General features: G+C 26.3%; 2 protein-coding genes across 5 annotated transcripts in view; one reads left to right on the forward strand and one right to left on the reverse strand.

Moving 5' to 3' along the window:
• The first annotated feature begins 648 nt into the window (after positions 1-648).
• LOC132934507 (DNA ligase 3) overlaps positions 649-19,293 on the forward strand; it is a 47,654-nt gene continuing 29,009 nt past the window's right edge. The window contains exon 1 of one of the 2 annotated variants that reach the window (XM_061000817.1): positions 649-799. The gene's annotated coding sequence lies outside the window, so the exon portion shown is untranslated. The remainder of the gene's footprint in view (positions 800-19,293) is intronic. The other variant, XM_061000818.1, reaches the window with a different exon arrangement.
• On the reverse strand, positions 1,761-18,856 carry LOC132934508 (uncharacterized). Of its 3 annotated transcripts, none has more exons than XM_061000821.1 (4): positions 18,533-18,856; positions 3,398-3,546; positions 3,104-3,308; positions 1,761-2,188 (listed from the first exon to the last, which is right to left on the reverse strand). In XM_061000821.1, the coding sequence occupies exons 2-4, from the start codon at positions 3,533-3,535 to the stop codon at positions 2,076-2,078; spliced, it is 456 nt and encodes a 151-aa protein (XP_060856804.1). In that variant the 5' UTR covers positions 3,536-3,546; positions 18,533-18,856; the 3' UTR covers positions 1,761-2,075. The 3 variants fall into 3 exon arrangements, with proteins under 3 accessions (XP_060856804.1, XP_060856802.1, XP_060856803.1); XM_061000819.1 differs by having other exon boundaries at positions 18,575-18,850; XM_061000820.1 differs by lacking the exon at positions 18,533-18,856 and adding an exon at positions 16,283-16,878.

Consider the following 19,293-nt stretch of genomic DNA (forward strand, 5'->3'; position numbering starts at 1 on the left):
TTTGCGTAAAAATTCCCGTTTTTCCTTAATTTTTCTTTTGTTTTTCATGTCGCTTTTGAAAACTACTGGGAAACTTTTGACCCCCCAAAGTATCAACTAGATTCACTTTCCTATCAGAAAAGTTACTGTTGAAGGAAATCCAAGCACTTTTACTGTCCTAAAAGGTGATGACAGACACAAAAATAAAAAATAAAAAAAAAATTGTAAAAGCAATACATTCATTGCTTCGCTCAGAATCTAAAAGGTTAGTCACTCTGCTGTACAGTAAGTTACAAGTGGGTCACTGTTATGGATGGTGTTAAATTTGAATTCAATGATACAATATCATTGTATAAAAAAAACTATTCTGAGCGAAAACGGTCAGTCAGCCTATGATATTACTAAGTAAATTTGGTGATATTATTGTGAATAAAGGAATTTAGGAATATATATATTTGGCTTATATTATCACTAAAATTATTTTGCACCTAGTGAACTACTTGTCTGCGGGCGTGCATGAGAGGACCAGATCATTATTCCCGTAGACTGTAGAGCGTATTTTTGTGGACAAAATTACATTAGCGCCTTAACATTTTTTATTTTTTGGTCTGTTAACTTTATCAATTTATAATTCATAGATTGATAAGATTAATGTCAATAGGTGATAACTGCGGCGTGTAGTCTGTAAGATATCTTAATAATCTTATTATATCTTAGTCCGTGGTAACAGTTGTTGTAGTCTGTAGTGACTAGTGACTAGTGAGTACCATAATATTGATAAATAAGTAACCTACTGGATACTTTCCGGTGACGGTGACTGGTGAGTACTTACTGTTTAGCATGTAAAGTATGTTTTTTTTTTCGAATTTTCTTATTTATTCATTAGTCGTTAATCGTTTTCAACCTTCAATATTCGAAATTTCGAACACGTTTTTAATAATTTCCATCCACTCGTGACAGTGGACCTGTGTGTTATACCTCAAACTTCTATAATTGTGTTGCACTTTCAATTTTATATTATATGAGAAACACGAATAGGTAACACTAACACACTTACTGCTTTTATTATAATTTATAGGTTTAATATATACCTACACAGCTACACAGCCTACGTATGTACAATCTTTTATTTTAATTTTAAATATCTTTCTGCATTAGGAATACAATTATAGCTCAGTAATTTCACGTAAACAATTCAGCATAAATATTAAATAACATAATAGGTACCAAATATATGAAAAATATTATTAAAATGTTCGATACATTTTGCTCTACACAACCCATTATCTCATGTAAAATTAGGTTCTTACACATGGTAATTACTGGTTTTCTGTTATTGTAAGTTAGGAACAGAAATGATTTAATGATGTAAAATAGGTAGGTACAATAATTGAATTGCTCATTTGTTATTGTCACATAGTTTAAATAGGTAGGTAGGTATGACAATGTCACAGAAGTAATGCAAAAGTCTCCCCGAGGGGTCGTCATTTCAAAAAAGATAAATAAATAGGTAGGTAGGTACCTACTTAGTTTTGATATGGTTTTATTTACATAGTACCCATAATTAATAGTGAGAACAATAAGAGATACTCAATATTATTATCTATATTATGTTCCTTCTTAAACTCAGGTATTAAAAATACCATCTACTAAAGTTGTCTGAAAATAAAATATTAAAATAAGAATATCTCCATTTGTACCACTGTCCACGATACATTCTAGTATATTTTACATTAATTAATAAATTAATAAATTAATAATTTTGTTTATTTTATTTCAAGCATAATGATTAAAAATATGAAAATTGGAATATAATACTATTGTAGTAAAAACTATTTAAACTTTATTAGATATCTTTAGTTCTGTTCATCAATGACACTCGTAATATCTAAATATCTAAATGACAACTAATACATTAAATATTTACTATGTTTTAATTATTTGTATATAAGTATGAATAATAATAATATAATTAATGAATTATGATAAGTGAATCTTCACAGTATCAAACTATTTATTATTAATGTTATTATTTTATTGGAATAATACATTTACTTAAAATTAATTATTTTCCAATAAAATCAAAAATTGACAATTTAAAACTGTTGTGGATTATAATATCTTTTTGTCACATAACGGATGAATTTGTCATAGTCGTCTACAGATTTCTTTTTGTTGCAAATCTTAAAATAACATAAATTTGATTTATCTGTAAAAGTGAATTACGTATTAGGTATAATATAAATCAATAAATACATGGTATACTGGTATACTCATACATTTATTCTATACAGGCGTATCATTTCATTTTTCAGTTGTAGTGCCAAAATGTTTGTATGCCATTTTTAAATAATTTCCAGGCCTATAGCTTTGTATATAACTTTTTGTATACTTTGTATATTAAATACCAACTACTATACTCTGTAACCAGGAGAGAAAATTTCCATGACCCAACCAAAACTCGTCTGAATCCAAACCATTCCCTACTCAACGACAGTGGTAAGTTAATGTTCGAACATTCTGCATCACTTGACACTATAATATATATATACAACTTATACTGTTGTGGCACAAAGTGGGGGAAATTATGCCTCGGACTGGTCGCTGCCGTTAGTCTGCATGCGCCAAACGGTAATGTTCTCTCTTGGCACAAAATATAGGATGTAATTTTTAGACTTGTTTTTGACATTTGACATTTTGAAAGAAAATTATAAATTTTCGTGATTTATTTTTATCATTGTTTAACGATTAGGACATTTTTTTCATCATAGTTGTAATTTCTACAAACAATCACATTATGCTATCTATAATTTTTTTTTTTTTATTAATATTTGTCTTTATAATATAATATATCGCTGTTATACATTTTGCCTTGGTTGTTGGTCAATTGTTGGACCACTGCAAAAATGTATTTGAAAACTAAAAAATGTATGAACTTTATAATACAAATACTCAATATGAAATTTAAAATACATATTGGCACTTTTATTTTACTTTGGGCAGGTAGAAGAATTGGTTCCAGAAAAAATAGATATCAATGCACAACCCCCTGATCTCCTCAAATGATGCGCCTGGTACTATATTAAAGTTCACAACACGATTTATGGCTTATGATTTTTCTTACCACTTTTCTTGTTAAAATGATCAATACTTTTTATATTTTGGAGGTTATCAAATATCGATTGCTGTAACTCCTCATTTTTTAATTCATTCTCTGTGAATTTGTCAAAATATTTGCCATTTAATGATGTTAATGCCGATGGTTGATAAAAATCTTTTATTTTCTCTATTTTATCATTCTCTTTAACTGCATGTTGATTATTTATATCCTATTTATAATAACTCAACAAATAAATAAAAAGTAGCAGGTTTAATTTATTAGGTATAGTTTATTTTAATTTCATTTACTCAGTGTTACCTCTAAAAACTGTTTAAATAATGAAATCATATTTTCATTTGACAATTTTGAATCATCACCAATCTCCAATCCAGTTGAACAGATAACAGTAGTTATCAATATTTGCAAGACCGTTATTTTCCACCAATTTGTTGCCATATTCTTATCGTCTGTAAATATACAATTTTTATAAGTATTATTATTAATTTGTCATTCTTAATTGTATATATTGATACAATAAACTATAATTATATGTATAATAATTTGAACCTAGTATTCAAATTAATTAAGACAGTCATTAATATTAAATATTATTATAATTTATGCCTAGGTTACCTATTGTAATAAATAATATAATTAATTAGTTTTAAATGGGCATGTGACATTTAAAACAAATGATAAGTATAATTAATTTTAGCTTTAACTATATTAATTATATCCAATGAAACTAACTGGATGAAAGAGAATAATAAAATGTACAACCCTACATTTTTATAATTGTGTTTGGAATACAAATTTACTGTATAGTCAGTGGCATGTCTTACAAACGTATGATATGTTCAAATACCTCAGTCCCTTGGATAGGAGGGCCCATTATCACCTAACAATCCAAAAAAAAAAATTAAATAAATGCAATTATGTACAAAAAAAATTGTTCACATGGTTCTCAATCTGATATCAGTAATATCATTGTTATAAATGCTGTATCAAATTGTATTATCATTACTTCTGCGAAACAAAAATTTATGGCGACCTTAAAATTACGACCCTAAACGTATAATAGCAATCCATTTTCCGTGGTTTTTTGTCATTGCCTTATTGCTTATTGGCCTTTCTACACACATATGTCTATATTATTATTTATAATATGTATAATATAAACATATACAAATCTACACATCTAAAATATTATCGCTACGTATTATTTATTTCAGTTAGTTGTATTATTTTGTGACTCTTAGTAGTCTCGTGAGTTGTTGTTCAAAGTCAAAAATAAAGATGAAACACTCAAAGCAAATTGTTCAAAAATTAATTTGGTAGATTTTCAATATATACTTAGTGTCATTTTCATTGGTAAAATTCTGGAAACTGTACATTTTGTATCAAAGTTATTCAGTCTGAAGCACAACAGTTTCTTTACTTATTTCCCTTAATAAATTGGTAGAATATTATGATTATTAATTATATTTTACTGCTCTTGCTGGTCAAATGTTATCGTTCAGGTTAAGTTTTAAAGAAGAAATTATAAAACAAATAACGGTAAAAGCAGTTACTGAATTACTTGTCATAGAGATCTCAACATTGACAACAACATTTTCTGAAATATGTACAGTGTGTATGGTATATTTGACACTAAATGTAACAGTAATAACAGCAGAATGTTAATTTTCAAGATTAAAATTAATAAAAAAATATTTACGAAGCACTATGCATGCAGAAAGATTAAGTGGACTTGAAATTCCATTTATTGAAAACGATCGATATCTTTAGTTAAATTTAACAAAAATATTTAATAATTATGCCAAATAAAAGCACGCAAACAAAATTTCAATTGAATATTATGTTATTACTTATTTGTGTGCAATTCTATCTTATTTTGAATGTAATTTCAATTTCAATAAAAATGGATAATACTTGCTGATTTGCATATGATTTTACTATTTTAGAATATAAATATTTACATAAATTAGAATGTATGTACCTATATTTACATATATTTACACACATTATTAATTAAAAGGGGAAGAGAGCCTTTTTTACTTTTGCACATGGCCCATCTTTTAGATGAACCGCCATTGTGTATATTGTAAATCATATATTTACCAACAGATATAAAAATTTTTGAGTGATTAATAATATAGACTTTTATTGTTTATGGGTTATTTTTTTGAAACAGTATAAATATTTTAGCGCTAAAAACAAAAGACTTAATAAGTCAATTGATAATTTTCCTTTCATTACTTTGTATTGAATATGATTCTTTGTTCTTTGTTTAAACTTTAAAATTGAGACTTTTATACTATTAATATATTGTTATTAACTATCGTATAAAATTATTTTATCGATTAAAAAATATTTGGTATTATGCATTTTCAATTACTTTTGTAGGTATATTTTATTATTTCATTTTCATGGAGTATTAAAAAAATTTTGTTTTAAGATGTTTTTATAGTTATGACAAAGTTAAATAAAACAGATTGCAAAAACTTTATCTTTAATCTCGTTCTCATTATTTTAGTTTTTCAGTTTATGTCTTCTTTTATAGCTTGAATAGGCTTTCAAATGATATTTATAGACAATAATTTTAAATGTAAATGTGCATATGCACTCAAGCAATAATCACACATTATTATTTCAGATATTAACAAATTTTGTATATTTATAAGTTAATCATTTATCATAGTACATTTTAGTTATAGATTTAGTTAAATACATCTATGTGACTGCTGGTTATGTATGATTCATGGCATACATTTAATAACGTTGAATAGTTAATTTGTTTTTTTTAATGACTTACTTATTTTTTCCTTACAATAGTTTTAATCTTGTACACCCGAGGACTTATTTTTGTCCATTATGATTTATGAGTATAATCAATTGGTAGAAACAGAAGTTAATAGTTTTATATATTTAATGCTTTTTAAATGTTAGATGTAAATTGTATTTAAATTTGTGTTCGAGTGAGTTGATGAAAGGTTAGTAAGATATTGTCATCTAATTGTCCTCAATAAGTTATTCAGCATTTAAGTCTTAAAGAAAAAAAATGTTTGCGTCCCTTTAATATTTAAGATTATGACTTTTGATTAAAGTACGCTGAAATTTACGATTATCTGCTTTTTTAGTTAGTAGTTTTAATCACTGTTATATACATGGTGTAGATATCTGTGGTTTTGATTATTATTTTTTTTAGTAGAGAGAGTATTCTAAAAGTTTAATATAACCTTATATCCCTATCTTTCAATTCTACATTTTCTCAGTTGGCTTTTTGGGTTGGTTTTTTTTAGTTAAACAAATTCTGTGTAAACACATTATCACTCTCTAAGAGAAAAATATTGACTGCCACTGTTAATTATTATATAGTTTGAAATTTTTGATTGTTTGATTTGTATCATTTCCTCTCTAGGTTAACTATGTATTTTAATTACAAATAAAAACTTAAAAATAATTTTTAACAAGTTATAACAATAGTTTAAAATAAAAATTTATTTTTTCAAAGGATCTGAATCTGAATATCTAATATATCAATATGTTTACAACTAACAATGTTAAAAATTTAACTTAGAATAACAAATAAATAATAATATTGAATTCATTATTTTAAAACACTTCAATCTTGAATTTATTCAATAATTATACTCTAATAATTAATCTAATATAACTTAAATTATCTAGGTAGTAAAATTGGTAAGCCACTAAAATAAACAATACATTTTTTAAAAATTGAATATATATTTTTGTGGATTAGAGATTCTTTAAATTGTCTAAATAAAATACTTTGCTGGCAATGTAATATTATTTTTTTAATCTTAGTTTAACTTTTTTTATTTATGCTTCTACTTAGAGGAGACATGGTCACATTGCTGGTGAATGACTTTAACATACTTGCATATTCTATTATACTGTTTGCCTCTATTTTGGTTAGTATTTTATAATGTGAAACTGCTCTTTTATTTGTATTATTTGTAATTGTCTTAGGTTTATACAATTAATTTTAAATACCAATTTATTCAAAATATAAAAAAAAAATGTAAGTATGATATAATTTTAATTTTCTTAAACAATTGAATTTAAATACGTTGGATGATTATTTAATTATATTTTCATCCTGCTTGTTTTTTTTATTCTAATCCTGCTCTGTCAAAAAATTAAATAAGGATATTAATTTGGAGTTTATTGTTTTTTTATTATGTAACTACGGAAATTGTTAAAAATTAAATCTCCTTAAATTGCTACTGTAGGAACTTATTATAAGGAATGTTTTTTTGTTGGTAGGTAGGTATATAGAATATATGTAGGCTTATTACAGAAATGTGAAGAAGAATAACAAGTTTCGTCTGAAATACACAAATAGGTAGTTTATATAACTTGGTTTGTATACAATGAAAGGTTATTAAAATAATAATATTCAGTGCCTTTTTAATTTTATTAAGTTAAGTTTGGCTATTTATTATGTATAATTTCAGTATTTATTAAATATTTGTTTTATTAAAAGGACAGTTTTTCTAATTATTTAACTTAAAAAGTGTCTATTGTATTTTTGTTTGAATTGTTGATGTCTTATTTTCACATAATTTATAGTTTTTATGGGTTTATAAAAAATTTCTAGGATTATTTCAACTATTACTTTTTTTGATTTGGAAAGGAAACATGAATGTATTTTTTGGTATTCCGATGTGTGTGTTTTCTTTGTCTAATGTCTACTTTGGGTACAGTGATAATGATTCAATCTTAAACTTTGAGGTTGGCTTATGCTAGCAAATTTTGATCTAATTGGTACTTTTAGAATCATTGGTTAGGAAAAACAAAAACCTAAATCACTAAAAAAAGGTCAAAACCAAGTTTTTAACAAAATTGATAACTGTAGATACTTAAATTTTTTATCAAATATTTTATAATACTATTAGATATGATATTTTTTTCAAAATATTTTGTCTTATTTTGTGTTATTTATAGACATTTGAATTTTTGGCTTTATAGTTTTTAGTTTAATACATGGTTCCTCATATATGTTGTTCTACAGCAATTTAAAAATATTGAAATCAATACATTTATTTATTTATTTTATTTTCTATACATAATGACATTTTAAATCATCTAAGACTAATTACTATTTACACGGTTCTAATGATGAGCATCGGTGTTACCTTATAAGGTAATAACAATAATATAGAATACAATAATATTATAATAACTATTATATCATATTAATAAACCAATTGTAATATAACTATTATATCATAAATTTGTTCAACCTGCCTAGAATAATATAAATAAAATATACACTGACACTCTTCTCCACTCGGAATTGTTTTTAGTATAGAATGATTAATCATTGGATTCAAATTTAACACATCTAGTTATAGTTTAAATTAAAGTTAGGGCAACTTATGAAGAATCTTGTATTACATTTCAAAATCTTAGATGTAAATAGAACATTTTTCTATGAATTTTTACTCAAAATAATTTGCAAATTTTCGTGATTTTAACGAACTTTATCAATATTCTAACTTCTTAAATAATAAATTACGAAATTTCGGCCACGTGAATGTAGCAACATCGCTTAAAATATTCTATGCTCAATCGTGTTGCTAAAAAGGTATATGCTCAATCATTTTATGCTCAATCGTGCTTTACCGAAATTTTCAAGGGTTTTGACCTGGCGATAATATTTAAAAAAATTATATTATAAAACATTTGGTGAGAATTTGGTTAGGTTATTATTGGTCAATAAGAGGGGTTTGTGGTAAAGAAAAGTCCATATTATGTAATCATCAGTAAAAATCCTGAGTATGGAAATGTGTAGGTATTACCTAGTATAGCAACTACCTAACTAAGATAAGTAATGAAGTTTTTAAATTCATTTTGCTGCCTATATTTACTATAGTACATTATTGTATGGTCTGTTTGATAAAATAAAATTGTCACGTCGTTGTGTATAATATTCAATTTTTAATTAATTTTAACAAATCGAGTTTTGAATAGAATAACGTTAGTTCAATGTTACGCTATTCAATCAATGTGTCCAAAGGTGTAACATTACGTCTTATTCTCAAAACTGGATAGGTACACAACATTGTTTAAATGGAACTGGAGAAAACAAATTATCCAAGAAGCGATGGACAATCACTTAGCGTCGAGGTGTTCGAAATTCGAATGAAAAGTGGTCCCAATCCTGTGCTGGCGCCAAATAACCAATTATTTTTATACTCGATTTCACATAAAATGCAAAGCATCTTACTTGTAGGTACATGTTTACCATTAAAAAAAATCGCAATTGCAAACTGGCATTTACAGTACCTACGAAACAAGCACCTGGCCAAGCCAAGCCTTATATACTCGTTCTATTTTCCGCATGAGTGGTGCGTAATTTTTTATTTTATAAGTATCGTTGAATAGCTTACACAAAACAATTTGTAATTTTAAATTTAAATTTATTGTTTATTCAGTTTGAATACATTTTCTAGGATTCAAATGGTTTTAGTGAAGGTGACGTGTAAATACTAAATTGTATGTTAACTGCAACTTAACAAGTTAAGTAAATATAAGAAAATGCATTATTATAACTTATAATAGTTTTAACTTCTAATAGTCTTAATTAGAAAGTATGACTAAAAACAAATGCTGTGTTTTATTTACTAAATAACTTGTGTTAAAATGCCGTTAGAGTTAACATTTATAATTTGTAGATATTGAATTTTATTTTATTTTATTAAAAAAGAAAAAAGGCGGGTAAGTGGATGTCGCTCTGCTGTACCGTGGGTCACTGTAATGTATAGTGTTAAATTTGAATTCAATGATTAATATCATTGTATACGAAAAACGATTCTGAGCGAAAACGGTCAGTCAGCCTATAATATTACTAAGTATATATTTTGATGATATTATTGTGAATAAAGTAATTTATGTATAACCTATTTACGCGGAACCTTGTTTTAAATTTTCAACCCGTAGCTATAAAAGTTAAGCATTTTATAAATGTTTAATTACAAAATAATTATTAAATTTTGCCAAAATTCGAACTTTAAATGCTTATAAAAAAAAATTGTGACTATGTATTTTTAATATTTTTCAAATGCTATTATAACATTATATCAGGAGCCTTATATTAAATTTTCACGCTTTTTTACCCAACAAATACAATTTTATTGATATTTATAGAAAAAAAAACTAAAAAAATTGAAAACTGACAATGTCCTCAAACATCTTGAAAAGAGTTAAATTATTTTCAAAATTTTATCGTGTATAGAAAATGCTAATATAAACATTCAGTGAAATTTTTAAGTATTTACAGTCATTAGTTTTTTAATTACAACAAAATAAGAAAATCGTTACATGAGAAATCGAGTGAATATCAAATGTTGTAAAAATATGAATTTCAAACGCTCATAAAAATGTAATTTGAGTTTCTTGTAGACATTTTTTTTTTTGATAAAGGTAGAAAAACTTATGAGGAATCTTGTATTATATTTTCAAATCTTTGATTTAAAAAGAAAATTTTTTATGACTTTCTAACTCAAAATAATTTGCACATTTTCGTCATTTTTACGTATTTTGTCAATATTTGAACTTTAGATGCTTATAAAAAAAAATTGTGACTGGATTTTTAATTTTTTTCATCTGCCTTTGAAATAATATACTAGGAGCCTTTGATTACATTTTTAAGCTATTTTAATCAACAAATAAATTTTTATGATATTTATGGAAAAATAACTAAAAATAATAGAAACTGAAAATGTCCGTTAACAGCTCAAAATAAGTCAAAATATTTGAAAAATGTTACGGTGTATAGAAAATGCTAATATAAACATTCAGTCGAAATTTCATGTACCTACGGTCATTTGTAGAGTTGCACCAAAAACCAAATTCGATTTTTTCGAAAGAGATTTTGTTAAAAATTCCCGTTTTTCCTTAATTTTTCTTGTTTTTTCACGGCGCTTTTGAAAACTACTGGAAAAATACTTTCTAAAAAAAACTACTAAAAAAATTTACTTTTGGCCCTCAAATTACCAACTAGTTTCACTTTCCTTTCAGAAAAGATACTTTTGAAGAAAATCCAAGCACGTTTACTGTCCTAAAAGACAATGACAGCCACAAAAAAAAAATAAAAAATAAAAATAAAACACACATGATTGTAAAATCAATACATTCATCGTTCCACTCAGAATCTATAATATATCTTAGATAATTACTATATGCTATTGTTTTATCGCACATTTGTTAAGAGGATTAAACTGAAAACTTTTGTCTATATACCTAAATAATATCGAAAAAAATCGGGTAATCACTGCTGTACAGTGGGTTGGTTTCGAGTATACCTCGCTTTTGAGTAGGACACTGAAATCATTTTAGGTATACGAAAAAAACGATTCTAAGCAGAGGAAATATATTAAAATCTATTTCTAAACATAATTTATTTTATATAGGGAAAACCGGGCTAGTTCTCACAGTTTTTACTATTCCATCTTTTTTTAAACAATTGTTTTTTTTTTTTGGCATTTGTCACAATTAATTAAAATACCTACAATCTTGAAAATATCATATAAAAAAACCAAACACTTATATTAAGTTAAATTATGGAATTTGTGACAACTAACCACTATTATGTCACTATCTACCTGCTTATACCTATATTATATTTATATTATTATTATTATTTTCTCAATTTGGTTAGTTGAACTATATTCTGCTAAAGATATCGCCAATCTTATAATTAAATACTGACGTACCATAGTCCGCAGAAAGCTATGAATAGGTGAAAAAATAAATTTTAATAATAGCATTTTCTATAGAAAACAATAATATATGCATATAATGGTATAACATCATATCCCATTTATATTTTCTTGAATTTGTACTTTAAATAAATACGGCCATCATTTTTTTGATATTCTTAAATTTCTGTAGAAATCTTTTGACAAATCTTGTATTAAATGGTTACAAGTGTTTAACCTAGAAACTAACATTTTATCAACATAATTTCAAATAGGTACCTAATATCTGTCTATAAATTGTAAAAAAAGCTAAATGATTTTGAAAATTAAATCATTGCTAGAAATTGCTAGTATAAGTGTTTTGTTAAGATTTCAAGTCTACAACCGTAATGTATTCCTTCCTGAATTAAAACAAATTAAATTTGTCTTAACATTTAAATATTGAAAATCCCATGGAAAACTTAGTCTACAATATTAAACCCGAGATTTACAATTTAGAATTCATAAAAACCAAATTGACTGTACGTTTTTGTTGGAAAAAAGTATCAATGCCTCGCGTTAATTGTTAAAATTATCTTTAAAAAAAAATACGTTGATATATGGCAAGTACTATGTACCTTTCTTTAATGTATTCTACATGATTGTATCTATGCTGTAAATTAGTAAAATTGTCTACTATCTATCATACTATTTAATTATATTTAATTTGTTTAATGTATATATTAGCTATTACCCGTCACTTTTATAATATAATAGTTGACTAATGAATATTATTAGGTTTGCGATCAGATTAAGAGCCTTAAATAAATAAATATTTTTTTGCTTTAAATAACTAATTGATAACATTGAGTAAATACTACAAAAGTTATTATTTTATTAAAAGTATTAACATTAATATAATTTGGTAGTGTTTGACCGTTTGTGATTGGGTGGAGGGGACGAGTCCCTTGATACCATCGGACCCACCACCTACCTCTATTCAGTTGAACAACATTGCCCAATTATCCATTTAAAACAATCGTGTACTAATTATGAGATGAAATTATAATTTATTTTGATACTTAACAACAGAACGTATAAACAAAATAATAACACATTGTAAAATTTATATTGTTTAGAATGAGTATGCATTTTAGTTAACTATGTATTTATTATATTGATGGTTAATTTGAAATCTATTAAAGAATTTCCACTAAATTATCATTTAATTATGTCTGTCGTACATGACTAAATTTGTCCTATGCAAAAAATTACATTACATAATATATTTATGATTAGTTTCTAAAAAACATAATATCAAATTAAAATCAATACCTATAACATTTTAATTTTAAAATTCGATAATGATTTAATTAACTCTAGTAGGTATATTTAACAATTGTAGATTATCATCGTACCAATAGTTCAAGAGATAAAAGTTTTGCTATAATAATGTGTGATTATCATATACAAAATAATAATTGGATTATCAATATTATATTCGCCACAAGTTCTGATTATTAATATGAAAATAATTTATGTACAATGTACCTACCACTTTACGGCAGTAATATTTATAAAATTATATCAAATAATTATTAATGTTATTGTCATTATTGTTACATTACTAAACTATTTATATAGTTATAGATTTATAAAAAATATATATTTTTGAAATAGACCCGGAAAATTAACAAATGTGACATTACAAAATTTACGTCAGTACCTAGTATGTATATATCACATATTCGTATTATTATAGAAAACCTGTTGTTAGTATTTTTCTTATAAGTTATGGTATGCTTCGCTATAATTCGGTCTTGTGTAAGTCCGTTGAATGATTTTTTTTTATAAATAAACCTAATTTATGGTGTTTACTATGCGATATATATATATATTTTATATATATGATGTTTACTATATATATTCGAAATATTTACTTCTTTCTCAAATAACTATGATTCTTGAAATTTAAAGTTTTATAATCTTCTTTAAATGAACCATATTATAGAAAGTAAAAACCGCATAATATGATTATTAACAATTAATTAGGAACAGTAAATTAGTAGATGCAGGTTTTAGGGAAAGGTAAAACACTATGTTAATGTATAATAGGGAAAATAAAATTGAATGTGATAATATTATTCTATTCTATTCTTAACCTAATCTAAGGCGATTATATATAGCGAAGATCAGCTTAATATATTATGCAATTCTTATAATAGTGTTATATTAAGATTTAGATTTCCAAACGTTTGGGACGTGTAAAAAGAAATTGTAGGTGAACATTTTTGAAACAGGCGTATAAATGTTATTATCAAGGCTGGGCAAGTTAATGATTTTTTTTAACTCAGTTAAGTTAAGTTAATATGCACCAATTACAAAAGGTTAAAAGTTAATTTAACTATAGGTTAATTCAGTCAAGTTAAAAGTTAATATACACTTTTTGTTAACATTTCATTAAGTTAAAAAAAAGTTAATTTGTTTATACAACGCTAGCGTGCTTAATTTTTTTCCAACCCAAAACTAAATTATTGGATATAGTGTTAATACTTCACTCAGTATTTCCATATACGTTAGATTCGAATGATATACATTTTTAACTTTCAACAATTTACGATACATATTTTTTGGCATGAAAACAAAATAGACTAAATAGTGAAATATTATAAAATTAAAAACAAAAAAAATTAACTTAACTTACTTCTTAAAATGAAAAATTAACTCGTTAATTTCACTCTAATTAAGAAATAAATTTAGTAAGTTAACAGTTAAGTTAATGAAAAGCCAAAAGTAACTAGTTAAGTTAAAAAGTTAAAATAAAATTAACTTTATAACTTAACTTTAACTTTTTAACTTGTTAATGCCCAGCCTTGGTTATCATAACTGAAATATAGTAATATTAGTTTTATTAATCTTGCATTCAATAAGTCATATTATAGTGACATATTATATAGAATATTAAATATTTTGTCAAAACAATTTAACAGTATATTTTAGATTCTAAGCTGAGCGATGAATGTATTGATTTTACAACGATGTGTGTTGGTTTTATATTTTTTAATTTTTAATTTGTGTGTCTGTCATTACCATTTGGGGCAGTAAAACTGCTTCGATTTTCTTCAACAGTATCTTGTTTGATGGGAAAGTGAACCTAGTTGTTGCGTTCAGAAGGTCAAATTTTAAAATTCTCAATAGTTTTCAAAACCGTTGTGAAAAACAACAAAAAAATTAAGGAAAAACGGGAATTTTCACGCAAAATTGGTTTTTGTTGTAACTCTAAAACGAATGAACGTATATACATAAAATACGTTGTATACATAAAAATATTTTGATTTGTTTTGAACTGTTTAGGAACATTTTCAGTTTTCAATGTTTTTAAATTTTTTTCTATAATTGTCAATAAAATTGTATTTGTTAGGTAATAATGCGTGAACATTTAACACAAAGCTTTTGATACATTGTTACAATAGAAGTTAAAAAATATTAAAAATACATAGGCACAACTTATTTTATAAGCTATTAAATTTTGAATTTTGACAAAATGTAATAATTATTTTGTAATTAAAAATTTATAAAATGTTAAACTTTTATAGCTAAGGATTGAAAATTTAAAACAATATACCACGTAAATAGGTTATATATAAATTACTTTAATCACAATAATATCATCAAATAATATACTTAGTAATATCATAGGCTGACTGACCGTCTTCGCTCAGAATCGTTATTCTTATACAATGGTATTATATCATTGAATTCAAATTTAACATCAACCATTACAGTGACCCACTTGTAACCTACTGTACAGCAGGGCAACACCCACTTGCACACCTTTTCTTCTATTTAAATATGTAAAATAATGTTATAAGTTAGTTTTGTCTCTAGCTGGAGTTTTGATGAAAATTGATACCCCTAAATAATGATAGGTTTAAGTCACTAATGCACCTCTTACAAGTTGTCTAAACTTAAAATTTAAACAACTTAAAGAAAATGTTTGGAAAATTTATCAGTAAACTATATGCAGAGAGTGATGGGAATTTCTTAATAACAGTGGTGTTTAGACAGTGTTTATGAAATTCTCGGAAATTTTCTTTTTCAGCTGATAAGTAGGTATCTGCTAACGAAATACGCATTAATTTTAATATCACATTTTTAAAAAATATTTATATTCCATTCTTAAAAATGTATATTTTTACTCAACTATATTAAAATAATTGTTGTCGTTATTACTTAACTGTATTATTAATGACATGATACTTGCTCAAAATGTATTCATTTAATTTTTTTTTTTTATTATAAAACCGAAAATCAATTAGGATACTAGATAATATTAATACAATATTAAAACAGTTATGAAATCAAATAATTGTCTTGAAAAAATGTGAAATCATACAGTACAGATCTTCATTAGCTTCTTAAAATTAAAATACTTGTATTATTCGGAAATCGTGTATGCCTATATAATATCTATGTATATTATAGGTATATTTACCTCAGTGTACGTCTGTCGGAATGTATTGGCTTGACTGCACTCGTCACGGGATGTATATTGCTAATTGCTATAATGTTGTTACAATATATTCTAAAGCGCGTATAATTATTCTATAATATTCGAGAATATATAATATATATTCGTAAGTGAAGCAAAAAAAAAAAGGGGAAAAAATGTAATCGCTAAACAAGCGTTCCAATAACGTCAATCACGACGATAAATGATAAGTTTATAACGATGATATTATTAAATTACTATAAATTATTATATTATAATGAAGTATTGTAAAATTTGGGGAGGGTTGGACGGTCAAAGAGAAAATGTCCGCTGGAAATGCCGCGGCCCTAGTTTTTATAACACGGCAGCCGTGGCCCGTCGTACCGTTAAAAACGGTTGTCACGCAGAGGCCGCGTCGGTAGCGGTGGCGGCGGCGGCGGCGAGCGTGAAAAGTTGGCTCTATTCCCGCCGGACTTCCCTCGATTCACGACCCTCATCCCGGCGATTACCGCCTACCTGTTGCCGACAACTGTATTATTATCCTCGATCCCCGCCAAATAGGTTTTCGATTAAAACGCACGCGACGACGGCGGCGGCAATATAATATTAATATCACTACTACAACAGACCTAGTATTAATATAATATTACGGAAGGTCTCCGCTCTTACATGCCGCTTACGTTCTCCAAGGAATAATATTTACCAATCGTACATAGTTACTTAATATTATATATGTATATTATACCGCGATATTGGTCGTTTTGCATGCAATAATCTTATAAGGTGTAATAGTTATCCCAACAAAAACACTAAGCCAAACTCAATGTAAAAATAAACGCTAAGTACCTATTTAAAAAAAAAAGCTCTAAAAGTTGTGATAGAATTGTATAGCTAGGTCAGTCTTTGAACTATAGATATAATTTATGTTAAAATAGTCTGCTAAATAATTGAACTTAGCTTGGTGACTTTACAACTCTTGATAAGTAATACACTATACGTATACGGTATACCTATTTCAATTATTATAGTAGAATTATTATGTAAGTAATCATTATGATAAAATATTTTTAAATTTTTATCTTAAGTCACCAAGATAAGTTCAATTATTTAGCAGACTATTTTAGCATAAATGATATCTATAGCTCAAAGATTTAGCTATGAAATGATATCACAAATTTTAAAGCCGTATTTTTATAGAGGTACTTAGCATATTTTTTTTACATGGAGTTCGGCGGAGTGTTTTAGTTGGGATATCATTAATATTATTGTTGATACCATATTATTTCGGGAACATATTTTTTTACGATGTTTTTTTCTTTATTTTAAAAATTATTTTATAAAATAAGTTTATACGCTTAGAAATGATTGCAGGTTATAATAGCAATAATATAAATGAGTGTTTTTTTTTTGTTTATTAGTCGCCATTGGTGTCAGACAGTCAGACACTGCATTGTAATGCGGGCCGCGGGGAATATTATCTATTAAAAATGATGAAAATATACTACAGTAATTTCTAGTTAAATTGGTTATAACTCTGTTAATATTGTTCAAAATGATTTGAAAAATACAGTATGCACTTCTGCGTTAAATTTTCAATTAGATGATTGCACTTTCAAACTTCATTATTTAACTACAAATTTGGTATGCTTTCTCTAGAAATATTTTTCGTGAATCGTGTTGCTTCCTGTAATTTTATTATTGTCCGGCAGTTATATCGTGTGCAGCCTATGTGTGCGTTTTAAGTCGCCCTGTTCTGTTTATACTACGTATATATTTATTTTTTATCTATTTATTTAGCTTCTGTAACGATAGCTTTAAAGCTTTTTTAACTAAAAATACTTTAAATTATAACCTGATCAATTCATCTAGACACTGTTACGTCACATTTCTAAACAGATCAGGGATTTTAGAACTGTATTCTTACGTCAGTGTCGCTTACAAGTTCCATAATATGTATTAATTTTATTGATTGGGAAAACATGACGCCTTCAAAAATACATTTTTAGTATTATTTACATTTACTTGCCCTTGTTATTTTTAAACCAGAATGGGTAACTTTAATGGTCGCCAGATGTCTATATGAACTTGGGTGAGTTGTATTGGCTTACAATTATTTACCTAATTTTAAGATGTTTAGGAAGATGATCAACTGTTGTGGGTGGTCCGGGTTTCCGTTTTGTTTTATTATTATTATACTGGAAATTCTCGCTTCTTGTCTCATCTAAATTAAAACTTAACTAATCCATAACTTACATAACTCTAGTACTTGTTGCTTGGCTTATGTGTCTGCTTTACCTGTCTTAAAGTTATAAATTCGTTGTCTTTGGAGTTGTTGAAAGGTGACTTATCTTCCAACGATGATTCGTAACTGCCTCCGTGGAATCCGTGAAGTCGAATTGAACTACTGACTCCCAAATCAATTTCCTAGTTTGAATTGGATTGACTCGTCCGCTTGACTCGCCTTGAACTCCAATTAAGACTCCTTTCTCTTTAGCGTTGTGTAGGGGAAAGTCGGTTAGAATAATAATAGAATCTGTAGATGTAATTGCCTCACGTACTTTTTTGTCTGCAGAGAAGGTCAACCTTTCGTAACACCAGATTATGGCTATGGATCTATATTAATATAATGAAGTATCTGGAATTAACTACATTATGTAGGTGGTTGTAAGTATATTATATTATTGTATGATAACTAATGAGTCCTTATGATGAATCACATCAATATGCATTCAAATTGTAAAGGCTTTTAGATATTTTGAGATGATAAAACGTTTTTTGGCACAACATTTAACTTCATATTGTCCTTAAAATAATTCTTATTAATGAATTAAAAACACTGATTTTTTGAACTCTGAAACATAGTATGCATATTTAGGCGAATATATGTTTTTACAAAAAACCAGATGTTGACAACGAATCACGTAAGATGAACTATAACAACGACAGATTTAAGTATACCGTATACTAATATTATATATTATATATATATATATATAATTATACATGTAGTGTGT

The sequence above is a fragment of the Metopolophium dirhodum genome, chromosome 1, assembly GCF_019925205.1.
Source record: "Metopolophium dirhodum isolate CAU chromosome 1, ASM1992520v1, whole genome shotgun sequence".
Taxonomy (NCBI): domain Eukaryota; kingdom Metazoa; phylum Arthropoda; class Insecta; order Hemiptera; family Aphididae; genus Metopolophium; species Metopolophium dirhodum.